The 14,812-nt window shown below is 42.3% G+C and overlaps 1 protein-coding gene across 2 annotated transcripts in view; it reads left to right on the forward strand.

Moving 5' to 3' along the window:
- The window catches only part of LOC126339755 (inter-alpha-trypsin inhibitor heavy chain H4-like), a 154,481-nt gene that overhangs the window by 17,971 nt on the left and 121,698 nt on the right, over positions 1–14,812 (forward strand). For both annotated transcript variants that reach the window (XM_050001659.1, XM_050001660.1), the window contains exon 2: positions 7,303–7,469. In XM_050001659.1, coding sequence (XP_049857616.1) covers positions 7,303–7,469 — 167 coding nt within the window. The remainder of the gene's footprint in view (positions 1–7,302; positions 7,470–14,812) is intronic.

The following is a 14,812-nucleotide window of genomic DNA, read 5'->3' on the forward strand; positions in this document are numbered from 1 at the left end:
AGAAATAGATATATCCAAGTAATTTGGGCTTGCGGTACGATAGCAGCCATGGACGGTGTTACAATGTGTCTACTGCATTTGTGTCAAATTTATTTGACATGTTAACAAGGCTATTTTGTGACTGTGGAAAGCTACTGCATTACTTGGCCTGAGTCTCTGGATATACATTAAACGGTACATTGTCTGGTTTTCCTATTCGATACGTTTGTCCACGTTAAGGTGTCACGTATTCCCTTATATAGCTGGCAATATTGTTCGAGGTTATTAACTGCTAATTATATTTTCACGCAATGTAAAGTCAAAAGCTAAAGCTATACTGTATAGTCTATATGTTATTTTGCAAATAGTATCACACAAAGATTATTCCATTAAGTGACACCTTTCAAAATCCGACGAATATTATGCTAGTTCTACATATTTGAAACGGATATATGTCTTCAAATGATGTGAATCAGAATAACTGGAAATTCTGTCCATACCTGAATAAGAGTCCGTCCTCTGAAGGGAAGGATATGGCCCGATAGCTGTTTCATACATGCATTGCAGATACCTGAACAACTGTCACTGAAAACGATACAGTAAGCAATGATATGGTTCAAATGGCTCTGAGCACTATGGGACTTAACTTCTGAGGTCATCAGTCCCCTAGAACTTAGAACTACTTAATCCTAACTAACCTAAGGACATCACACACATCCGTTCCCGAGGCAGGATTCTAACCTGCGACCGTAGCGGTCGCGCGGTTCCAGACTGTAAAGCAATGATACACTAATACTCTTTCCACACACTGACATTAACCCTAAAATGCAACGGAAGCTTTCTTCACTCGAAAATATTTTTCGTAACTCGTTGTCCTGTTCTAGCATAGATGATCGGAGCGAGGATATCAGCTGACTTAGGATCCGATTGCTATCACCTCGTTTGGGAGTAGCCACTTCTCTCAAAGAACGAAATTAAAAAGACAAACTAAGGGAAAAGACCTTGAGAGTCAGATTTATTACACGTTGCTGTGTCCTCGAGGCAGCGACAGCAGTAATATTTACATCAATTAGTTTATTATAGTAAAGCCACATCAGTATGGACATTCTTACAAAATATTGAAAGTATCCTGTAGAAAACGCTGATGCACCGACTACTGGAGCTGGAAAAGATTGTCTGGCAAGCCGTCACATCTGCCTTGTACAGTTAATTGAAGTAAACAAGGGTATCAAAACAAATGGAACACACGAGTGGATACTAACCATGTAGTATTAGACCATCTTAGATCGCATGATACCATTGCCCATACCGCCTGTACCTGTATGAAAGTTACTAAGAAATGTCAGACAGATAAGAATGTGGTATCATAAAAATGTATTGAACTTTTGTTAGCTTGTCACATTGGTGACAATACCACTGTTGGTGTTAGCTTTCGTTCTGCATTAATGAATCCTTAGTACTGGACCACTATGAATAGTATTATCAACTGCACAAGGAGTTACTAGCTTCAGAGCGTATAGGATAACCAAATGAAGTGCTAACCACATGGCGTACCGATTACAAAAAATATCAGAAGTATTTTATTTTATGATATTAATTCAGTTTACTGTGAATTGATTAAGCCAGCCAGAGTGGGCAAGCGGTTCTAGGCACTACAGTCGGGAACCGCGCGACCGCTACGGTCGCAGGTTAGAATCCTGGCTTTGGCATGCATGTGTGTGATTACTTAGGTTAGTTAGATTTAGGTAGTTCTAAGTTCTAGGGGCTGATGACCTCAGAAGTTAAGTCCCATAGTGCTCAGAGCCTTTTGAACCATTTGAATTGATTAATTTCGTTTTATGTCATAAAAAGTGCAGAGAGGGCATAAAATTCAGACTAGCAATAGGAAGAAATGGGTTTCGGAAAAGTGAAATTTCCTAACATTGAATATAAATGTAAGTATTATGAAGATCTTTCTGAATGTGTTTATCTGGGTTTTAGCCTTTTGTGGAAAAGAAATTTGGACCACGAAAAATGCGCACAAGAAGAGAACAGAGGCTTAAATGTGCTGAAGATTAAATGAACCATGGACATTTTCGTTGTTGGGGAGACTTGCGTGCCACAACGGCACAGATAGCCGTACCACAACGGAGGAGCACCTGTTGAGATACAAGGATTTTCAGTAGTTGCAGGTTCAACAGTCTTGATGATTGACTGATCTAGCCTTGTAACATCAACCAACTGCGAACTCCTGAAATTTTTCCCGAGGGCATGCTGCTTTATGCTGGTTAAACGATGATCGCGTCATCTTGGGTAAAATATTCCGGAGGTAAAACAAGCCCCCTTTCAGATCTCCGGACGGGAACTACTCAGGAAGACGTCGTTATCAGGGGAAACAAAACTGGCGTTCCACGGATCGGAACGTGGTATGTCAGATCTCTTAATCGGGCAGGAAGGTTAGGAATTTTAAGAAGGGAAATGGGTAGATTAACGTTAGATATAATGGGAATTAGCGAATTTGGTGGCAGGAGGAACAAAACTTCTGGCCAGATGAATACAGAGTTACAAATACAAAGTCCAATAACTGTAATGCAAGAGTAGGTTTAATAATTATTAAAAAATAGGAATGTGAATAAGCTATAACGAACAATATAGTGAATTCATTATTGTAGCCAACATAGATACGAAGCCCACGCTTACCATAGTAGTACATGTTTATATGCCACCCGGCCGTTGTGGCCGAGCGGTTCTAGGTGCTTCAGTCTGGAACCGGGAGACCGCTACGGTCGCAGGTTCGAACCCTGCTTCCGTCATCGATGTGTGTGATATCTTTGGTTAGTTAGGTTTAACTAGTTCTACGTTCTAGGGGACTGATGACCTCAGATGTTAAACCCCATAGTGCTCAGAGTCATTTGAACCATTTGTTTATATGCAAACCATCTCCGCAGAAGATGAAGCAATTGAAGAAATGTACGATGCGATAAAAGAAATTATTCAGATACTTAAGAGAGACGAAAATTTAATAGTCATGGGGGACTGGAATTCGATAGTAGGACATGGAAGTGAAGTAAAAGTAGAAGGTGAATATGGACTGGAAATCAGGAATGAAAGAGGAAGCAGTCTCGTTGAATTTTGCATAGAGCATAAATTAATATGACTAACATTTGGTTTAAGAACCATGAAAGATGGTTATATACCTGGAAGAGACCTGGGAGACTGGAAAGTTCAGATAGATTATGCAATGGTAAGAGAGAGAGTAACCAGGTTTTAAATTGTAAGAAATTTCCAGGGGCAGATGTGGACTTAGACCACAATTTATTGGTTATGAACTGTAGATTAAAACTGAAGAATCTGCAGAAGGGTAGGAACTTACGGAGATGGGACCTGGATAAACTGCAAGAACCAGAGGTTTTGGTGAGTTTCAGAGAGACCATTAGGGAACGGTTGACAAGTACAAGGAAAATTACAATACAAGAAGACTGGGTGGCTTTGACAGATCAAATAGTGAAGGCAGCAGACGATCAAGTCGGTAAAAAGACGAAGTGTAGTAGAAATCTTATGATGACGAAAGAAGAGATATGGAATTTAATTGATGAAAACATAAAATATAAAAACGCAGTAAATGAAGCAGGAGAAAAGGAATACAAACGTCTAAAGAATGTGATCAACAGGAAGAGCGAAATGGCGAAGCAGGGATGGCTAGAGGAGAGATATAAGGATGTAAAACCATACATCGCTAGAGGTAAGATAGATACTGTCTACAGGAAAATGAAAGAGATTTGGGAGTAAAAAGAACCACCTGTATGAATATCAAGAGCTCAGATGGGAAACCAATCCTAAGCTAAGAAGGGAAACCAAAAAGGTGGAAGGAGTATGTAGAGATTCTATAAAAGTGCGATGTACTTAAGGGCAATGTTATGGAGATGGAAGAGGACGTAATTGAAGATGGAATGGGAGATATGATACTGCGTGAAGAATTTGACAGATCGCTGGAAGACTTAAGCCGAAACAAAGTCCCAGGAGTTGACAACATTCCATTAGAACTACTGATTGCTTTGGGAGAGCCAGCCATGACAAAACTCTTCCATCTGGTGAGCAAGATGTATGAGACAGGTGAAATACCTTCAGACTTCAAGAAGAATATAATAATTCCAATCTCAAAGAAAGCTGGTGTCGACGGATGTTAAAATTACCGAACTATCAGTTTAGTAAGCCACAGCTACAAAATACTAACACGAATTCTTTACAAACGAATGGAAGAACTGATAGAAGCCGACCTCGAAGAAGATCAGTTTGGATTCCGTAGAAATGTTGGAACACTCGAGGCTGTACTGGCCCTACGACTTACCTTAGAATATAGGTTAAGAAAAGGCAAATCTACGTTTATAGCATGTGTAAACGGAAAGAAAGCTTTTGACAATGTTGACTGGATTACTCTCTTTCAAATTCTGAAGATGACAGGTAGAAAATACAGGGAGTGAAAGGCTACTTACAATTTGTACATAAACCAAATGTAAGTGCAAGACTAGATGGGTAGGAATGAAACAATAGAAAACTTAGGAGTAGGAATAAAAAGCCATGGAGAAGAAATAAGAACTTCGAGGTGGCCGACGACATTGTAGTTCTGTCAGAGACAGCGAAGGACCTGGAAGGTCAATTGAACAGAATGGACGGTGACTTGAAAGGACTATATAAGATGAACATTAGTAAAAGCAAAACGAGTGTAATCGAACGTATTCCAATTAAATCAGGTGATGGAAGGTATTTAGATTAGGAAATGAGTAAAAGGGTTTTGCAATTTGGGGAACAAAATAACTAATGATGGTCGCAGTAGAGAGGATATAAAATGTAGACTGGCTATGGCAGGAAAAGCGTTTCGGAAGAAGAGATATTTGTTAAATCGAGTATAGATTTAAGTGTTACGATGTCTATTCTGAAAGTGTTTGTATCGAGTGTAGTCATGTATGGAAGTGAAACATGGTCGTCAAACAGTTTGGACAAGAAGAGAATAGAAGCTTTGAAATGTCGTACTACAGAAGAATGCTGAAGATTCGATGAGTAGATCGTGTAACTAATAAGGAGGTACTGAATAGAATTGGGGAGAAGAGGAATTTGTGGCACAGCTTGAGTAGCAGAACGGATCCGTTGGTAGGACACGTTCTGTGGCATCAAGTGATCACCAGTTTAGGACTGGAGGCAAGCATAGAGGGTCCAAATCGTAGAGGGCGAGCAAGGAATGAATCATTAAACCGATTCAGAATGATGTAGGTTGCAGTAGTTGTACTGACCTTGGAGCGCCAGAGAGGCTCCGTCCCCGCTGCAGCCGCAGTGGTTCACAACCCCACGACGAATACAGCAGTCCACTTCACCCCTCCGCCCCCGGACACCGAACCCAGGGTTGTTGTATGATTAGACCCTAGGTGGACCGCCCCCCCCCCCCCCCTCCCCTAGCCCCCCAGGGAACGTCTCACACCAGACGAGTGTAGCCCCTATGTTTGCGTGGTAGAATAATGGTGGTGTAGGTGTAGCCGGCCGGTGTGGCCGAGCGGTTCTAGGCGCTTCTGTCTGGAAGCGCGTGACCGTTACGGTCGCAGGTTCGAATCCTGCCTCGGGCATAGATGTGTGTGATGCGCTTAGGTTAGTTAGGTTTAAGTAGTTCTATCTCCTGGGGGACCGATGACCTCAGATATTAAGTCCCATAGTGCTCAGATCCATTTGAACCATTTTTTTAGTACAGGCATTCGTGGAGAACTTGTTTGGGCAGCAATCACCAACGTAGTGAAGCTGAGGCAGAATAAGGCGAAACAGCCCGCATTCGCCGAGGCAGATGGAAAACCACCTAAAAACCATCCACAGATTGACCTCGACGCAAGTCCGCCGGGCGGATTCGTGCCGGGGATTAGGCGCTCCTTCCCACTCCGGAAAGCCGTGTGCTGGACCACTCGGCTAACCGGGCTTGCATTAGTTATTCGGAGATGAAGAAGCTCACACAGGATAGAATGGCATGGACAACTGCATCAAACCAGTTCCTGGACTGATGACCACGAGACAACCAATAATTAAGCAGGAGGTATGGAATGGAATGGAGGAGAAACGCAAGTGTGGCATCTAGCTAACTGGAAGCAGAGAAACGCTAGCAGAAATTCTGACACATCAAGAAATTGTTGATTTGGTAATGGAAGGAACTGTGTGTGTGTGTGTGTGTGTGTGTGTGTGTGTGTGTGTGTGTGTGTGCGTGCGTGCGTGCGTGTGAGTTTGTGTATGTAGAGGGAGGTGGTTTAAAATTTGTCGAGGGACACCTTGGGGTGACTGCAGTAAATTACAATAATCATATTCAGAAAGGTGGATGATGTTGATATCTTAGCACAGAGACGAAGATGTCTGCGTATGACGATTTCAGATGGGTTCAAAAATAATTGCCAAGAGGAGGTGAGCTACCAAATTTAATAAACTCTAGAGGAATGTTGTCTGACCCAGTGTAGTAAATGTAGGACTTCGTTTTATTTTTGTGTGTGCTGTTAGAGTTGGCATCCAGTTGTTCAGGAAACTGACGAATATTAGAAAGAAAGTCCCGTGAATCAATAGAACTTCGTTTGGAAGAGTGGGGAAATTTTACCTTCAGAGTTCCAGAAAGTCATGACTGACAGGAAGTGGTTCTCAGCTTGTTTCAAAGTTCCTGTTGAATAGCGTATTGTATCGAATGTTTCTTCTAACCCTCCGTAGAAACTCCTGAGTTTCTGTTGCCACAACTCGTTCTTTATTTCACTGTTTAGCATTTGCAATTGAGTTATAAGAAAGTTTTAATTCCTCATACTGGGTTTCCCACTGCGCATCTATCGAAATTTAAATTTTGTTATTTTTCACATCGGACTAGTCTTACCTGTTCGTTTACACAGAACGAATGGTTTCCTTAGCAGCCAATGTGACTAACTTTCGAAATATCGTCCAGTGCAGTTCTTTTTTTTGTGTATTTTTGCGACTGCTCTATCCAAGGGGCAATGCGACCTCCTGCTGTACATCTGTGTCTGCAAGACTGCCTGCTCTGTAGACGTAAGCAGCGTAACTACAACAGAAGAAGGCGTCGGAGGATGTCACAAAGGAGCTCAATGAAGTCATCCCTTCACTTGGTGTGTTGACTCCCTCAAACGACATTACGCAGTGCCCTGAACAACAGTATGAAGTTATTGACAAATTTTGACACTACTGGCACACTCTGAGGTTGCAATCCCACGATGTCATTGGAGTAGGGTTGAAACTCCCAGGGGGTGATAGCAGTATCAATAACGTCGTTCTGTCAGCGTGCAGCGGCAAGACAATTTTCACGGACTGAATTTTATTTTACAGGGACTTCAACAACCGAGGGTCTACAAACTGCATGTGTCGTCCGAGGTCCGCAACCGTTATGCTAAAACGCTGATTACCAGCAGGATTGGCAACCCTGCAAATCAAGCACAAGAAGTATCTTTCGACGCTGTGTTGCCTGAGAACGCCTTTATCTCCCGCTTCGTTATGTGAGTACATAGAGACCTGGGCAAGTAACAGCAACAGAGTGCTGTGCGGAACTTCGTCCCTTCCCATTTTCTCTATATTGAGATCAATAAGAGGTTTCGAGATATTGACCAGATTTATTTACTGTAATAATAAACTTTATTATTAATTTGCTTACTTAATAAGTTTAGAGGGAGCAATGTGTTGACATTGGATGACGCATTAAGTAGGTCTGAGCTGCTTCATTCTGCAAATCGAAGAAACACAATTGCAAATATCTGAAAAATACCAGAAAAAACGCACCTGGTGGCTCTTCGGAGAGAAATCCTGTGTAATGTTTCCGATAATTCAATTTACATATACCAAAATAGTTTCCAATGAGGTCTCTTTTCTAGGAGACGATGTTACAAAAGGCTGTTGGGTGTGATGATATCTGCTACTGCACTTACTGATGTCATCCTTTCCATCTGTCATAGTAACTGTGGAAAGAAGTTAAAATCACCTGATATGAAATGAAGGCCTTGAGGTGTATGCTGAAATTGCTCCCAGCCAGATTTCAAGGTCTCTGAGCGTCGTATGTGAGTGTCGGCACTGATTTAGGCTTTCCGAAATTAACCATAACATTTTTTTGAAAAGGAAAGATTATATTTACTTCTCACTCTTGTTGTTCCCATATTTGTATTACATCTACACTACTGGCCATTAAAATTGCTACACCACGAAAATTACGTGCTATAGATGCAAAATTTATCCGACAAGAAGAAGATGCTGTGATATGCAAATGATTAGCTTTCTCAGGGCATTCACACAAGGTTGACGACGGTGGCGACACCTACAACGTGCTGACATGAGGAAAGTTTCCAACCGATTTCTCATACACAAACAGCAGTTGACCGGCGTTGCCTGGTAAAACGTTGTTGCGGTGCCTCGTGTAAGGACTGGCAATGCGTACCATCACGTTTCTGACTTTCATAAAGGTCGGATTGTAGCCTATTGCGACTGCGGTTTATCGTATCGCGACATTGCTGCTCGCGTTGGTCGAGATCCAATGACTGTTAACAGAATATGGAATCGGTGGGTTCAGGAGGGTAATACGGAACGCCGTGCTAGATCCCAGCGGCCTCGTATCACTAGCAGTCGAGATGACAGGCATCTTATCCGCATGGCTGTAACGGATGGTGCAGCCACGTCTCGATCCCTGAGTCAACAGATGGGGACGTTTGCAAGACAACATACATCAGCACGAACAGTTCGACGACGTTTGCAGGAGCTTGAACTATCAGCTCGGACACCATGGCTGCGGTTACCCTTGACGCTGCATCACAGGCAGGAGTGCCTGCGATGGTGTACTCAACGACGTACCTGGGTGCACGAATGGCGAAACGTCATTTCTTCGGATTAATCCAGGTTCTGTTAACAGCATCATGATGGTCGCATCCGTGTTTGGCGACATCGCGGAGAACGCACACTGGAAGCGTGTATTCGACATCGCCATACTGGTGTATCACTCGGCGTGATGGTATGGGGTGCCACTGGTTACACGTCTCGGTCACCTCTTGTTCGCATTGACGGGACTTCGAACAGTGGACGTTACATTTTAGATGTGTAACGACCCGTGGCTCTACCCTTCATTCGATCCCTGCGAAACCCTACATTCCAGCAGGATAATGCACGACCGCATGTTGTAGGTCCTTTACGGGCCTTTCTGGATACAGGAAATGTTCGACTGCTGCCCTGGCCAGCACATTCTTCAGATCTCTCACCAATTGAAAACGCCTGGTCAATGGTGGCCGAGCAACTGGCTCGTCACAATACGCCAGTCACTACTCTTGCTGAACTGTGGTATCGTGTCTAAGCTGCATGGGCAGCTATACCTGTACACGCCATCCAAGCTCTGTTTGACTCAATTCCCAGGCGTTTCAAGGCCGTTATTACGGCCAGAGGTGGTTGTTCTGGGTACTGATTTCTCAGGATGTATACACCCAAATTGCGGGAAAATGTAATCACATGTCAGTTCTGGTATAGTATATTTGTCCAGTGAATACCCATTTATCGTCTGCATTTCTTCTTGGTGAAGCAATTGTAATGGCCTGTCCTGTATAATATTTACTTTACTTATTCACGTGTGTAACTTGATCTGATTAGGGACATCAGACTCCTTTACATAGGAGAAGGGTTCCACACATACAGTAGATGATTTAGTCATTGTTACCTAACAAATAACGTTTTTAATATGACAACTGCTGTAAAATGATTTTAATGTCTGATGTGGCAATGTAAGTACTACTGACTACGAACTAATTAAGTTAATACTGGCAGTACTTGTACTTTTTCTGCTCCTGCCGCTATTAGTGATAAAAGGATCAATAAAAATAATGACAATAATAACAATGATGATAGCGGATGATATAAAAAGCATTTATAAATGTTAGAATATACGTTTACTAATATGGTGAAGTGTGAGGAAAGGAAATTTAAGGAGGCAGCATCGGCTGCAAACACTTGGGATGAGAGGAAGATTTGGTTGGAAGGAAGGATGTACGAGGGTAACGAGTGCGTATAGAGACTTAATGTTGCTTTCGTAGATACGTCATTAACTTGTTTCTCGCAGCCTCTTCGTTGATGACTCTAAACCATACTCGTCCTTCCTTTCTTCCTTCACAAGTACTGTAACGCGTCCGATACAAGTAGCCATTACTAAGATACTGTTCAGCTGTTTCTGACAAATTCCAAAAATTTCCGTCACATTTCTGTCATTCTTAAATTTTTTTATATTGCACTCATATAGCTGGCGACTAAATTCCACTGAAATTTGCTGTTGTTGATCTTCTCTGGGGTTATAAATATTTGACAAATAACAAATGTGGGAAAATGGTATTATTGATTTCCACGGCTGCGACGGATAAAAATATCCACTGTAGGGGTTGGGTTGTTTCGGGGAGGAGACCAGACAGCAAGGTCATTGGTCTCATCGGAATAGGGAAGGATGGGGAAGGAAGTCGGCCGTGCTCTTTCAAAGGAACCATCCTGGCATTTGCCTGGAGCGATTTAAGGAATCACGGAAAACCTGAATCAGGATGGCCGGACGCGGGATTGAACCGTCGTCCTTCCGAATGCGAGTCCAGTATGCTGAACACTGCGTCACCTCGCTCGGCCCACAGGAATGATGCATTTTATATGACTGGGTAATTTCCAACTAGCATATGCACGTTACATTGTACATTAAGACATGAAAGTAATTCACAAGTTGTTTCTTCATTATCTATAAGCATTAGTTACATGCACACTAAATACGATTAAAATCCTACAAAATATGTAAATAAAATATGCATGGTTCTTTACGTGAAATAGTAAACGAGACTGAATGAAACTGTCTTGTGTCCTCTACACACTACTTACGGAAGGGAGAGGGAGGTGGGAAAGAAAGGAGTACGGGAAATTGGCATTTTATTTACATCTACATCTACATCTACATGACTACTCTGCAATTCACATTTAAGTGCTTGGCAGAGGGTTCATCGAACCACAATCATACTATCTCTCTACTATTCCACTCCCGAACAGCGAGCGGGAAAAACGAACACCTAAACCTTTCTGTTCGAGCTCTGATTTCTCTTATTTTATTTTGATGATCATTCCTACCTATGTAGGTTGGGCTCAACAAAATATTTTCGCATTCGGAAGAGAAAGTTGGTGACTGAAATTTCGTAAAAAGGTCTCGCCGCGACGAAAAACGTCTATGCTGTAATGACTTCCATCCCAACTCGTGTATCATATCTGCCACACTCTCTCCCCTATAACGCGATAATACAAAACGAGCTGCCCTTCTTTGCACCCTCTCGATGTCCTCCGTCAATCCCACCTGGTAAGGATCCCACACCGCGCAGCAATATTCTAACAGAGGACGAACGAGTGTAGTGTAAGCTGTCTCTTTAGTGGACTTGTTGCATCTTCTAAGTGTCCTGCCAATGAAACGCAACCTTTGGCTCGCCTTCCCGACAATATTATCTATGTGGTCCTTCCAACTGAAGTTGTTCGTAATTTTAACACCCAGGTACTTAGTTGAATTGACAGCCTTGAGAATTGTATTATTTATCGAGTAATCGAATTCCAACGGATTTCTTTTGGAACTCATGTGGATCATCTCACACTTTTCGTTATTTAGCGTCAACTGCCACCTGCCACACCATACAGCAATCTTTTCTAAATCGCTTTGCAGCTGATACTGGTCTTCGGATGACCTTACTAGACGGTAAATTACAGCATCATCTGCGAACAGTCTAAGAGAACTGCTCAGATTGTCACCCAGGTCATTTATATAGACCAGGAACAGTAGTGGTCCTAGGACGCTTCCCTGGGTAACACCTGATATCACTTCAGTTTTACTTGATGATTTGCCGTCTATTACTACGAACTGCGACCTTCCTGACAGGAAATCACCAATCCAGTCGCACAACTGAGACGATACCCCATAGCTCCGCAGCTTGATTAGAAGTCGCTTGTGAGGAACGGTGTCAAAAGCTTTCTGGAAATCTAGAAATACGGAATCAACTTGAGATCCCCTGTCGATAGCGGCCATTACTTCGTGCGAATAAAGAGCTAGCTGCGTTGCACAAGAGCGATGTTTTCTGAAGCCATGCTGATTAGGTGTCAATAGATCGTTCCCTTCGAGGTGATTCATAATGTTTGAATACAGTATATTCTCCAAAACCCTACTGCAAACCGACGTCAATGATATAGGTCTGTAGTTAAATGGTTTTGCAGTCCATCACTGTGTCCGACATGAGCAACAACGTAGTGGACAAGTGATGTTCTGTAGTGGCATTGCATGAGGTCACCGTACGCCTCTCGTTGTTGTTGAGAACAATCGCACTGCTATAAGGAACAGGGAAGCGATTCTGCAACCAGCAGTGCGATCGTATCGCCAACAACTTGGTGACAGTTTCGTCTTGAGGGGTGATCACTCGCGTGGACATTGCGCTGTACTCGTGAACTCGTTGCTCCAGCATGTCGGATCACGAGAACGGAGTAGCCAGCGTGTTGCCCGAATGCGGGTCCAGTCGAACATTTGCGAGCTCGATTGAAACGATCTGTTTTCCCATGTCGACAACAACCACATACACTGTGCAGCTTATGCAGAATCGGCGTTCAAGAGTGGGTTAATTTATATCAGGATTGGTTACATGGTCGCATCGATGGTACGCCACGACGAATTCAAGCCTGCACCCGAGTAAGAGGACATTCCACTACGTGTTGATCCATTGCTCAGAAGTGGTGTAAAAAAAAAAAGGCCATTGGAAACAGACGATTTTGTCTTTATATAAGTTTCCATTTTTTTCTTTTTTGACTTGGTGACCTGGATATATTGAAAACGATTTTATACTCATACCTCAGAGCCAGTTTTTCTTTTTTTTGTGCAATGTAATTAGAAAAACAGATGTTATGCAGAATATGATGCGCCTGCCGGCTCACAAGGGCACTGCACTGTGGGCTCTGCTTGCAGTATTGATTGTTTCTTCTCTCTATGTTTCTGAATGAGTATGGTCCTGCAATAAATTTATTTTTAATATGCTCACGTATAACATCTTTGGTATGTCACACTACATATAATTTAACTTACAATGTTAGCTTAAACGCAGAAATTAAACATGACTCGTCCGGTTGGAACCATGTATAGCATTAACAAATTGTTGCAGCATCTGTGTGTAGCGCTCATTGTTCGCTGTGACGTGATAGAATATGACAAGGAAATGTGACCCAGAATCACCTATGTGGTATCATACACCAAACACTCAAATACTGGGAGTGCACAGAGGGCATGTGCAGCTGATTACGATTTTCAGTAGCTCAAATGCATGAAATCTGTACAATTACATATCCAATCTAGGTGAAATCGTGCTCAACAGGTCGTCATATGAAGACCAATCACCGACATGTTACCAATCCGAGTTGCAGATGACATCAAACGCTGGCAGGAAGTTACGAATTTTCAACTATCTTTGGGTAACAAGTCATGAAGAGTACTACTTCGGTTACGATGCATAGTTGAAGACTTGCACAATGTCCTCTGGTCATTACCAACAGGAAGGTCAGACTGGCAAGGATTGCAACCCACAGACTTAGCACATGTAGCTTCCACGTCGATCAAACTTCCTCTGATCGACACATTCCGTCGATCGCTTCTTGGTTGTACCTGCGACGTTTCCTCTCTTCTGGAATTTGTCGTGCAGTTGCTGGTGGTGGTCTTGTTAGGTGTACACTTACCATACTTTTCAGTGAAGACATTCTCAGTGAAAATATGACTGGCACATCGGGAGTACCGAAGGACACTGAGTACTCTCTGATATAATTAGTCACAGTTTCCACATCAATTAAACAAGCAGCTGACTGGCACAGGAAAGAAATATTCTTCGATAAGGTTGCGTCACTTTTTTGATATTCTATAGAATGAATACAGAGAAGAAACACTGAACAGTGCAGTGTAATTCTAGATCATTCAGGCCATTGCCTTACTATTCCAATAAAGAAATGGCCATGAGCTCTTCCAGCTGGAGAACGACTGTATATCGATAGATAACTGCAGTAGTAACACTCCGAACGCGTTTTCTGGAGGACGTACTTAAATTCCCCATAGCAATCGACTCGCTATTGACCCCGGTAAACTGAATGTCCTGTCATTGCGCACCCTATATGAGAGTACGTTTTATAATAAGTTTTTAGTTACTGTTCAAGAGAAATACTGTAGCCGTTACCCTCTGACTGAAAACTTCCTCGTATAAGGCTTCATATTCATTGCTACCATATGAAGAAGAAGAAAAATCCTCCAGAATATAAAATCATCAGTAATGTCAGATCATGTCTTTTCGCATCTCCAGACCATTCATGCTTGACTACATCTGTCACTAAAAGGAAGTAAACCTTGTTTTTTTTTACCAATTATATACAGAACAGAAATCGGTATTGAATTTGTACTGAAAGATGAAGTATTATTTCCTCTAAAATGGCAGGGAGAGCTACAAATAATTTGCGTTGAACCAACTGTTGAACTTGGACATGATATGACAGTACATGGTCATATGCAGGTATATTTATACGGAATGAAGAGCAAAAAAGCAACTCAGGTGTGTGTGCGGAGCTACTAGCACACCTATCCACGTCATACTACAATGTTTGCTTTATGAAACCATGATAGCAGAAGAGAGGCAGCAAATTTATTGCAATTCTGTCTATGGGGTATTGCAAAATGAGTATTTGCTTCTTCAACAAAATAGGCTCATAATTTTCATGGAATCAAAAGAGAGCAACCTGAAGAACTGCCCAGAACAGAGGAATGAGACTGGCCATGTGGAAAGGGTACGTCTCGATC

Source organism: Schistocerca gregaria, chromosome 1 (genome assembly GCF_023897955.1).
Source record: "Schistocerca gregaria isolate iqSchGreg1 chromosome 1, iqSchGreg1.2, whole genome shotgun sequence".
NCBI classification, from domain to species: domain Eukaryota; kingdom Metazoa; phylum Arthropoda; class Insecta; order Orthoptera; family Acrididae; genus Schistocerca; species Schistocerca gregaria.